A 12,865-nucleotide genomic window follows, 5' to 3' on the forward strand; every position below is an offset into this window, starting at 1 on the left:
CATGACTCGAGTCTGACTCGAGTCCAAGTCATGTGACTCGAGTCCACACCTCTGTTTCCAGCCGGACTTAAGGCACGCCCCCCCCCCCCACCCCCCCCGCCCCCGCCCCCCGGTCCGTGCGTATCTGAGTGGGGACAGCCTGTCGTCACGTCCGCTTGGCCAACCAAAAAGTAACCACAGAACACTATACCGTATAGTCGTATAGTGTTCTGTGGTTACTTTTTGGTTGGCCAACGGTTTACGTTGCATTGTGCACCCCCCCCTCCCCACCCCTCCCCACACCCACACACACACACACACACACACACACAGAGAGCGCAGAGGAAGAATCAGAAGCATGTCTCTGCTTCGCTGCCATAAAACACGATCAGATCCTCAGTTTCTAGCCGATACTACATAAAAAAATAACGTAAAATAACGCAGTAACGCATCATGTAGTAACGGTAACTGAGTTACTGAATATAAAAAATAACGCGTTAGATTACTAGTTACCGCCGAAACACGTTACTTTGTAACGCGTTAGTCCCAACACTGATTATCAGCTAAAATGATGCATAAGGCAAACAACTAGCAACCAAGCAATGTACAACAATTCCTTTCAACAAACAATGATGAATATGATCAAATGTAATCAAAACAATTATTTAGTGTTGGAATAAAAACTCTGATTTTAATCCTCCCAGTCATAGTTGAAACATCATCAAAAATACAGAAAGATGAATGACTGAACTTACTTTTGGCCTTACCATGACCTGCAGGCAGGACGCTGTTTATTAGGGCCCGCCATGGCCCATTGCAAAAGGACTCCCACAGGGAGTCCTTATGCAATGGGACATAAGGACCTATTGAATTTCTAAGGTTTTATTCTTTATTATTATTATTATTCTTTATTATTCTTCCGCCGCCTCTTTGAGCACTAATTTGACCCACTTAACATGCTTCAAAACTCACCATATTTGACCCACCCGTCAGGACCTGCGAAAATTGTCTTTTAATAAAAAAAAAAACCGCAAAAATCAAAATTGCGCTCTAGCGCCCCCTAGAGAAAAAAAACTAGACTGCCTGTAACTCCCACTAGGAAGGTCGGAAAAACATGAAACAAAATCCTCTATGTAGGTCTGACTCAGACCTAACTTTCATAATGGTACATTCTCGGGCGAAAATCAACAGGAAGTTGGCAATTCCCCCTTCAAGACAAAAAAGTACTAAAAAAAGTCACTTTTGCCTCTTTGCGCTGTAATTTGACCCCCTTAACATGCTTCAAAACTCACCAAACTGAACGCACACATCAGGACTGGCAAAAACTGTCATCTAATAAAAAAACCTAACCCCAAATTCAAAAATTGCGCTCTACAGCAATTTTTTATTATAACTGATAAAAAACTGCTCCTCGGAAGAAAAAAATTACAAAACTGCCTGTAACTCCCACTGGGAAGGTCGGACAGACATGAAACAAAAACCTCTCCGTAGGTCTCACTTACACCTACATTTCATAAATTGACAACCCCCAGCTAAAATCAACAGGAAGTTTGCTATTCCCCCTTCAACACAACATTTTTGTAAAAACCCGTCACCTTTCTTCAAACATTATCTCCTCTGAGCGCGTTTGTTGTTTCGGCTTCAAACTAACACAGGAGAGAGATTGAACCCTTCTGATTAAAAGTTGGCGAAAGAGTTGTGATACCTGCTCCGGTTTTGATTTTATGACCCTTCAAAGACCCGCTGCACTGATGCTCCTGCGGTGCTGTTTTTTTAAGATGGCTGCTCAAAAGCAGGAAGCACCAACGTGCCCACACAATGCAGACAAGGTAGGTACACTAGACAAAAGTCTTGGGACACTTCAGACTAAAAGTAGACTAAAGTATTGGGACACTTAGGACTAGCACCTGCCAAATACGCGGGCCCGAACAACGCTGCTTGCAGCTTTAATTTTATCTGAATTGTGTATTTTTTATTTTTTTTTTACATTGGAGCAGGTACAAAAAAAAATGTATTTAATCAAAACAAAGGCACGTTGACTAAGACAATAACAGAATTAACTGACATGTTAACGTAAAAAAACGAGGCGAAAATGTTGAAAGAAACAAAATCCAATCATATTTAATTTTGTCTTGCTGATGGGTGGGTCAAGTTTGGAATATACACAGCTCTTTAACGGCGTACTTAAAGCCCCACTTGTGAACTTGCAGTTTTAATTGATTTCATTGGGGCCAGTGGACCAAAGCGGTAGTGTTTTGCAGGAAGAAGACCACTTAGTTAAAAATAAAAATTCTGGTAATTTTCCCATTTATACATTATATTTCTAAGCGACGATTGGGCGGAATAGCCCATTTACTGAAATTAATCATTCCACACGACACCTCCACTCCGGACAGGCTAACCTCCTCTGACCTCCGAGGACAAAGCTATGAACAATGGAAGACCGGGCTTTCTGCTTCGCCGCTCCCAGTCTGTGGAACGCTCTCCCTGACCACCTGAGGGCACCACAGACTGTGGATGCTTTTAAAAAAGGTTTAAAACCCTTCTTTAAAAAAAAAAAAAAGCCTTTTTTTTTAGTTATATGCATACTAGTATTAGCTATTTGGCTGTTCTAGTTTTTATTTTTTTTGTTATTTTTTTATTATCTTTTTATTTTTATTATTTTAATACACTGTAGCACTTTGTGGTTGTTTACTTAATGTAAAGTGCTTTTTACAAATAAAATATATTATTATTACTTGTCTTTATGATTTATGTTGTAGTGGCCCCTCAAGTTATGTTGATCATTTCTCCAAAACACATTGAGATTTTCTTTGAAATACTCAGTTTCTCAATTAGGTGAAATATGATGCTTCAGTAGAGGAGCAGATTCCAGGCATGACACAGTACAGCAGTGCCTGTTAGGAGCTCTCACTGCTGGTAGGTCCTTGTTCTTTAAATATTTGTTTACATGTTTAATGTAAAAAAATATATTCAATGTGTAATATCAATTGAGTACCCAGTCACCATTTTTACCCCGCAGGTTGATCCAAACATCAACACTGTGTGTTCTTTTTTGTTTGTTTTTCATAGTTACATGTTGACATTGTATATGATAGTGGAGAAGCCAAATGTCATAGTTCCTAGTTATTACAGTACATGCAATAATAATTTATGCGTAGAATTTTTTTAATAATAAACTTTAATTTGGAGAGAAGTTTGGCAAAACAAGAGACAATTCATGTGTAAACTGATCCATCTGGTATTATTTACTTACTAGTCAGTTGTTAGAATAATTGTTTAAGTCATCACAAAAAACTTTGTGTTGAAATGAGTTCCAGGCAAGAAGCCAAAAGCTGTCTTTGAAGCCTACCAAGAGTAAGGCTCGTAAAACTCCACTGTGTAGGGGGAAAGCAAGATGAAGGTGTTTCTGTTTTCTCTCGTGTATGGTAATCAACAGAAGGATGTTGTTCTAACTCAGGGACTTCAAAGCGGAGAGGAAGCAGGACCAGATTCCCCTCTTCTTGAACCTCCTTTTTCAACTGTTTTACGAACATCTTTTTGAACTATTTTATGGACCTCTTTTGGAACTATTTTACGAACTCTTTTTGAACTGACCTTTTCTGTGAATTGTTTACGACCTTTTCTGTGAACTTTTTGCGACCTTTGGAAACAGTGGTGGCCATGTGGTCGGGGGAGGGTCCAAAATAAAAGAAGGAGGCATGCAATCTTTTGGCAGAGCGGGCTGAGATACTGCGCAAGGGTACAGTGTACAGACGATTCTCCTCAATATTGAGTCCAAATTGAATTCTGTCTCTGTTTAATTCTTTGCCTCTGGTCTTGTTTAATAGATGTCATCAGTGTTTGAACCCGACATCAGTGTTTAACTTAAAATGTATTTTTTTGCTGTACATCTAATAATCTCTACAATAAGTTCATTGATGATACATTCAGTATACACCAGGCACTACTAGAGGTGTCCCAAATAACGTTTTCCATTTCGGAGGAAATAAATGTACCGTAATAACTTCCCACAGCACACCTGACAATGCTCAAGGCAGAGTGGTTGGTTTGTCATAAAAAAATACAATCATGTGTGCTTACGGACTGTATCCCTGCAGACTGAATTGATATATGTTGATATATAATATAGGAACCATAACATTAATAACAGAAAGAAACAACCCTTTTGTGCAAATTAGTGTGAATTGGGGGAGGGAAGCTTTTTGGGTTGGTGCACTAATTGTAAGTGTATCTTGTGTTTTGTATGTTGATTTAATAAAATAATCTTTTTTTTTTTAAAGTATTTATTTATTTATTTTTATTTCTTGTGCGGCCCGGTACCAATCAATCCACGGATCGGTACCGGGCCGCGGCCGGGTGGTTGGGCACCACTGTCCTAAATGATTGTTTCAAATGCCCCTCACGTAATTAAAGGGCGCCAGGTCGGCCACCAACTCTGAAACCCGGTTGGCCATACTCTCTCTTCACACTGCTGCTATCATGCGGCGATAATGAGAGCTGAGGAAGAAAGAACCGCTGCAGAGGTCAACTTTTTTATTACATTAAAACGAGTGCAACACACACAAAACAAAAATTACCTTTGATTATATACATATATATATATATATAAATAAATACATATCTAAATATACATATATATATATATATATATATATATAAATACATATCTAAATATATATATAATTATATATATATATAAGTATATATTTATATATATATCGGCACTCTGACCCCGTATCTCAGCGACTGTGTCACAAACCTGGGGGTAAAGTTTGACTCAGATTTTAAATTCGAAAAACAAATCAGCAGCGTCGTTCAAAAAAGCTTTTATCAATTACGCCAAATAGCGAAAGTGAAACCGCTTCTATCAAGACATGATCTTGAGAAATTAATCCACGCTTTTATCTCGACTCGTCTTGACTACTGCAATGCCTTGTATGTTGGCATTAGCCAGGCCTCCCTCGCCCGCCTGCAGCTCGTGCAGAACTCTGCTGCTCGTCTGCTAACACAGACCCGCAGACGTGAGCACATCACCCCTATTTTAGCGTCCCTTCACTGGCTCCCTGTGCGTTACCGAATACATTTTAAACTCCTTTTATTTGTTTTTAAATGTCTAAACAACCTCGCGCCAACCTATCTCTCCGACCTCCTTCAGCCTTACTGCCCCACCCGATCCTTAAGATCAGCCGATCAGCTGCTGTTGACGGTCCCTGACACAAGGCTGAAGCTTAGAGGTGACAGAGCTTTCGCCGTTGCTGCTCCCAAGCTCTGGAACGACCTACCCCTGAGTGTTAGACAAGCCTCCTCTCTTCCTGTTTTTAAATCTCTCTTAAAAACATACTTTTATTCCATGGCTTTTAACACTGAGTGATATCCATCCTGCAATGGCGCCCCATAATACACCTGCTGTGATCCTGTTTTTATGTTTTTATTAATTCTATTTTAATTATTTATTTTTTTATCGTGTTCTGTTTGTGTTGTGTTGTGTTTGCTCTGTACTCGTTTTATCTTTTAACCTGTTCATTGTACAGCACTTTGGCTACCCCTGTGGTAAATTTTAAATGTGCTCTATAAATAAAGTTGATTTGATTTGATTTGATATATAAATTATATATATATATATATATATAAAAATATATATATATATATATATGGTCAGGAAAAAACACAGAGGCTATATCATCCCTACAAGCCTGTTTCGCAGGTTTCCCTGCTCATCAGGGGATTTTAAAATAAAATCCCCTGGTGTATATATATATATATATATATATATATATATATATATATATATATATATATATATATAAATAGTCAAGGTTTCTGTGGTTTATCCGTTATACAGTGTTCAATACCCGGGTAAAGCGGAATATATAGGTTAGGTCAGGAAAAAACACACAGGCTATTTCATCCCTACAAGCCTGTTTCATAAAATCCCCTGAAGAGTAGAGAACCCTGCGAAACAGGCTTGTAGGGATGAAAATTCCTCTGTTTTTTTCCTGACCTAACATACATATAATACAAACTACAAACATGTTGAATGCATATAGATTCCCGTCTGTTCTCGAAGACAACGATATAAGTGAGTGTATTACCTTATTCTGATGACTTGCATTGATTGGAATCTTAGAGGATACACAGGAGTTGCTGATACGTTCCACAACTTCGGATTTGCATTGTTGAGGGGAACACAATCCTCCACATGAAAGTGGTGGCTAAGTCAATAGCTTGTCAGCTTGTGTGCGCTAGTAATCTAAGACTCGTATTCTGTTAACGCAGGCAGGATGGCATCACTTATTGTTCCTGCTGGTCGTCATCATAGTGAAGATTGATAATATGTCATTTTTTTGAATGCCTGGCAATCAAGCGGTAGCTCACGATCGACGTAGTGGGAACTCCTGGTTTAGCACAATGGACTGGGAAACCGTTATTCTCCATTGTGTGTTTGCATGTGAGCTGCAAAAGTTTTCTTATACGAATAGTTTTTACCGCAAATTGCGCATTTAAAAGGTTTTTCTCCAGTGTGTGTTCTCATGTGTGTTTCCATACTTAGTTTTTGGATGAATCTTTTACCACAAACTGAGCACCGAAAGGGTTTTTCAGTTTTGTGGGTCCGCATGTGTTGAGTCACACTATATCTGTAAGAAAATGTATCACCGCAAACTGTGCAACTAAAAGGTTTTTCTCCTGTGTGCGTTCTCATGTGTGATACCAAAGTGGTATTGTGAGAGAATCTTTTATCACAAACTGAACAAATGAAGGGTTTTTCTCCAGTGTGTGTTCTCATGTGGGATTCCATATTGACCTTTTGACTGAATCTTTTACCACAAAATGAGCACTGAAAGGGTTTTTCTGTGTTGTGCGTCTGCATGTGTGCATACAAAGAACTGTTGTAAGAAAAGCTTTTATCACAAACAGAGCAGCTAAAGGTTTTTTCTGCTTTGTGCGTATGCATGTGTTGCGTCAAATTGCATTTGTTCGAAAAGCTTTCGCCACAAATTGCGCATTTAAAGGGTTTTTCTCCGGTGTGCGTTCTCATGTGCGATACCAACGTTGCATTCTGAGAGAATCTTTTGTCGCAAACTGAGCATCTGAAAGGCTTTTCGCCAGTGTGTATTCTCATGTGCGATACCAAAGTTGCATTCTGAGAGAAACCTTTACTACAGAACGAGCAACTAAAAAGTTTCTCTGTTTTGTGTGTCTGCATGTGTGCATTCAAATTACTCTTGTAAGAAAAGCTTTTGTCACAAACCGAACACCTAAAGGATTTCTCTGTTTCGTGTGACTGCATGTGAACATTCAAATTACCTTTGTATGAAAAGCTTTTAGCACAAACTAAACATCGAAAGGGTTTTTCTCCTGTGTGTGTTATCATGTGTGACACCATAGTTGAACGGTAAGAGAATCGTTTATCACAAGCTGAGCACTTAAAGGGTTTTTCTTCTGTGTGCGTTCTCATGTGTGCATTGAAATTGCTCTTTTTAGTAAAGCTTTTAGCACAAAGGGAGCAGGTCAAATGTTCTTCACTTGTCTTCTCAGAGCATTCAGAGTGTTTGTTGTCAGTGTGAGTCCTTAGATCACCTTCACAGTCTGCATTGCCGCTCAAAGGTTCTTCAACTCTGTCTTCGGCCTCACTATCTGATAGTGGAGCGAATAGGTTGTCTGCTTGTGGTTCCTCTTCACCATCTTCAATCTTCACAGAGATAACAGTCAGTGGCAACTTGTTGAGATCAGTCTCCTCCGGCCCTTGCAGACACTTTCCCTCCTCAGTGATCCGTAGTTCCTCATCTTCCTCTTTAATGTCAGAGGGTTGTGAATCCTCCTGCTTCACATTGGAGCTGGCGGCCTGCGACTGAGGAGGGCATTCTTCTTGATGACCGGTCAGCTGCTGGACGTCTGCAGGAAACAAACAACACAAACACACTTCAGATCGGACAAATATTATGCACTCCAAGTCAGAGTCTGTCAGGTTCAAACACTGATGACATCTATTAAACAAGACAAGAGGCAAAGAATTAAACAGAGACATAATTCAATTTGGACTCAATATATTGAGGAGAGTCGCCCGGACATTGTATCCTTCTACAATCTCCAGCACGCTCTGCCAAAAGATTGCATGCCTCCTTCTTTTATTTTGGACCCTCCTCGACCACATGGCCACCTTTGCTTCCAAAGGACAAAGGGTCGTAAAATAGTTCAAAAAGAGTTCCACAAAATAGTTCAAAAAGAGGTCCATAAAATAGTTCAAAAAGAGTTCGTAAAATATTTAAAAAAGAATTCGTCTGGAAATTGGGCAGATCCTCACATCTCTCCGCTTTGAAGTCCTTGGGCGAGAACAACATCCTTCTGTTGATTAGCATACATGAGAGAAAACAGAAAACCCTTCATGTGGCTCTCCCCCTTACACAGTGGAGTTTTACGAGCCTTAATCTTGTCAAGACGTGGACTATGGTGTGTTTGTTTTCCCGAGATGCAAGTAAAGCTGGACTGGTCATGGCGTGAAGGTGAATACATATTTATTTATAACACTCAAAGGAACAAAAAGCGCGCTCAAGGCGGATGTACAAACTTGACTAACGAAACAAAAAGACTTGCACTGTGAACAATTAAACAAAAACACTAACTGTGGCATTAATAAACAAAAAAACTTACTTGGCATGGACTATGAAGTGCGCAGAGGTAAAAGTGTGACAGGGGTATGAATCCGGGATGTCACCAGAACGACAAACTGAAAACAATGAACTTAAATACTATAGACATGATTAACGAAAACAGGTGCGTGACTCAAAACGTGAAACAGGTGCGTGACGTGACAGGTGAAAACTAATGGGTTGCTATGGTGACAAACAAGAGTGCACAATGAGTCCAAACGTGGAACAGGTGAAACTAATGGGTAATCATGGAAACAAGACAAGGGATTGAAAAGCCAGAAACTAAAAAATAACAAAACAAAACAAAACATGACTAAAACAAAACATGATTACACAGACAAGACAAAACTTGGTAGGCCTCAAAGACAGCCCCTGTCCTTTGGCCTGGAACTCATTTCAACACAAAGTTTTTTTGTGACTTACAAACAATTATTCTAACAGAGTTCATTTTTTTTTACTAAAAATGTTCGTTTTACTTATCGTCAACAACGTATTTTACCATGATTAACTCAATTTGGAGGATAACAAATCACAAAAAAATACTTGTTCCGTGAAAACAATGACGAAATTAACTGACAATTTAGTCTAAGGAACGGAAATGTTGGCAGAGACATAATCCAATCATATTTACCGTATTTTCCGCACTATAAGGCGCACCTAAAAACCACAAATTTTCTCAAAAGCTGACAGTGCGCCTTATAACCCGGTGCGCTTTATTACGATTCATTTTCATAAAGTTTCGATCTCGCAACTTCGGTAAACAGCCGCCATCTTTTTTCCCGGTAGAACAGGAAGCGCTTCTTCTTCTACGCAAGCAACCGCCAAGGTAAGCACCCACCCCCATAGAACAGGAAGCGCTTCTTCTTCTACTGTAAGCTACCGCCCGCCCCCGGAAGAAAAAGAAGCGCGCGGATATTTCGTTTCATTTCCTTTGTGTGTTTACATCTGTAAAGACCAGACTACAAAATGGCTCCTACTAAGCGACACGCTTATAACGCAGAATTTAAACTTAAGGCAATAAGTCATGCCGAAGAACACGGAAATAGAGCAGCAGCAAGAGAATATAACATAAATGAATCAATGGTGCGTAGGTGGAGGAAGCAAGAAGATGACCTGCGCCAGGTAAAGAAGACAAAACAGAGTTTCCGAGGGAACAAAGCAAGATGGCAACAGTTGGAGGACGAACTCGAACAGTGGGTTGTTGAGCAGAGAGCAGCAAGCAGAAGTGTCAGCACCATCACTATTCGAATGAAGGCAACAACGCTAGCAAGCGAACTTCACCTGGATGATTTTAAAGGTGGTGCTTCTTGGTGTTTCCGGTTTATGAAAAGACGCAATCTCTCCATCCGCACACGGACCACTATTTCACAGCAACTGCCTAACGACTTTAAAGAAAAGCTGGCTACTTTCCGTGCATATTGTAAAAAGAAGATAGCGGAAAAAAAGATCCGGCCAGAGCACATTATCAACATGGACGAGGTTCCACTGACTTTTGATATTCCTGTGAACCGCACTGTTGATACAACGGGAGCACGTACGGTGAATATTCGCACCACAGGGAATGAGAAGTCGTCCTTCACTGTGGTTCTAGCTTGCCATGCTAATGGCCAGAAACTTCCTCCCATGGTGATATTCAAAAGGAAGACCTTGCCAAAAGAGACCTTTCCAGCCGGCGTCATCATAAAAGCTAACTCGAAGGGATGGATGGATGAAGAAAAGATGAGCGAGTGGTTAAGGGAAGTTTACGCGAAGAGGCCGGGTGGCTTTTTTCACGCAGCTCCGTCCATGTTGATATACGACTCTATGCGCGCCCACATCACAGATGGTGTCAAAAAACAAGTGAAGCACACAAATACAACACTCGCCGTCATTCCGGGTGGATTAACCAAAGAACTCCAACCGCTGGATATTGGTGTCAACAGGGCATTCAAATCACGACTGCGAACGGCGTGGGAACAATGGATGACCGAAGGCGAACACACCTTCACTAAGACGGGCAGACAGCGCCGGACGACATACGCCAACATTTGCCAGTGGATCGTAAATGCCTGGGCAGATATTTCGGTCACAACTGTGGTCCGAGCTTTCCGGAAGGCAGGATTCACAGAACTACTGGACAACAACAGCGACACTGACTCCGATGACTTCGAAGAGACGGAGCCGGCCATTTTGGAACCCACGCTTGCGCAACTTTTCAATTCGGACACCGAAGACGAAGAATTCGAAGGATTTACGAATGAAGAATAACTTCAGAAAGTGAGCGCTATGTTTATTTTGTGTGTTGTGACATTAACGTTCGAGCAACATTATGTTGCTATTGCTCTACACCATTTTGAATTTTACTATGTTTGTGATTGCACATTTGTACATTTTCGGACAGAGTTGTTAGAACGCTGGTTTTCAATATATTATTAAAGTTTGACTGAACTATCTGACTGTTTTTTTGACATTCACTTTAGCGCAGCGTTTTTTTGACATTCACTTTAGCGCAGCGTAGGCGCGGCTTATAGTCCGGGGCGGCTTATTGGTGGACAAAATTATGAAATATGTAATTCATAGAAGGTGCGGCTAATAATCCGGTGCGCCTTATAGTGCGGAAAATACGGTATATATATATATATATATATATATATATATGTATGTATGTATACCATCCATCCATCCATTTACTACCTACATAAGTAAATATATAGGTATACATGTATACCTACATGCATATTAATTTGCATATATATATATATACATAGACAAATACATATATATATGCATACACATACATTTTTTGTGTATATATACACACACGCATGTATATACACGTATACAAACATGCATACACACACACACACACATATATATATATATATATATATATATATATATATATATATATGTATATATATATATATATATATATATATATATATATATATATACATACACATATATATATACACACATAATATATATATATATATACATATACTGTATATATGTGTGTGTGTATATATATATATATACATATATATATGTGTGTGTGTGTGTGTATATATATATTTATATATCTATATATATATATATATATATATATATATATATATACAGTATATATGCGTGTATATATATATATGTATATATATATATACCGTATTTTCCGCACTATTAGCCGCACCTAAAAACCACAAATTTTCTCAAAAGCTGACAGTGCGCCTTATAACCCGGTGCGCTTTATATATGGATTAATATTAAGATTCATTTTCATAAAGTTTAGGTCTCGCAACTACGGTAAACAGCCGCCATCTTTTTTCCCCGTAGAAGAGGAAGCGCTTCTTCTTCTACGGTAAGCAACTGCCAAGGTAAGCACCCGCCCCCATAGAAGAGGAAGCGCTTCTTCTTCTACTGTAAGCAACCACCCGCCCCCGTAGAAGAAGAAGCGCGCGGATATTACGTTTCATTTCATTTGTGTTTACATCTGTAAAGACCACAAAATGGCTCCTATTAAGAGACACGCATACAACGCAGAATTCAAACTCAAGGCAATAAGTCACGCAGTAGAACACGGAAATAGAGCAACAGCAAGAGAATTGAACATAAATGGTGCGTAGGTAGAGGAAGCAACAAGATGACCTGCGCCACTAAGACAGGGAGACAGCGCCGGACGACATACGCCAACATCTGCCAGTGGATTGTAAATGCCTGGGCGGATATATCGGTCTCAACTGTGGTCCGAGCTTTCCGGAAGGCAGGATTCATGGAACTGCTGGACAACAACAGCGACATTGACTCTGATGACTTCCACCAGACGGAGCCGGCCATTTTGGATGCCGTATTCGCCCAACTTTTTAATTCAGACACTGAAGAAGAATTTGAGGGATTTATGGATGAGGAATAACTTCAGAAAGTGAGCTTTAAATGTTTATTTTGTGTGTTGCACTAATTTGAGTGTTACTATTTTTGTGATTGCACATTTGCACATTACATTTTGGGGGTGAACAGAGTTGTTAGAACGCTGGTTTGTAATACATTATTAAAGTTTGACTGACCTATCTGACTGTTTTTTTGACATTCCCTTTAGCGCAGCGTAGGCGCGGCTTATAACCCGGGGCGGCTTATAGGTGAACAAAGTTTTGAAATATGCCATTCATTGAAGGTGCGGCTAATAACCCGGGGCGGCTTATAGTGCGGAAAATACGGTATATATATATGTATACCTCCATCCATCCATCCATTTTTCTACC

At 39.7% G+C, this 12,865-nt stretch overlaps 1 protein-coding gene across 1 annotated transcript in view; it reads right to left on the reverse strand.

Moving 5' to 3' along the window:
* Window positions 1–5,800: 5,800 nt before the first annotated feature.
* The window catches only part of LOC133576761 (uncharacterized), a 12,444-nt gene continuing 5,379 nt past the window's right edge, over window positions 5,801–12,865 (reverse strand). The window contains exon 4 of the mRNA XM_061930110.2: window positions 5,801–7,875. Coding sequence (XP_061786094.2) covers window positions 6,407–7,875 — 1,469 coding nt within the window. The 3' untranslated portion in view covers window positions 5,801–6,406. The remainder of the gene's footprint in view (window positions 7,876–12,865) is intronic.

The sequence above is a fragment of the Nerophis lumbriciformis genome, linkage group LG03, assembly GCF_033978685.3.
Source record: "Nerophis lumbriciformis linkage group LG03, RoL_Nlum_v2.1, whole genome shotgun sequence".
Classification (NCBI taxonomy): Eukaryota; Metazoa; Chordata; class Actinopteri; order Syngnathiformes; family Syngnathidae; genus Nerophis; species Nerophis lumbriciformis.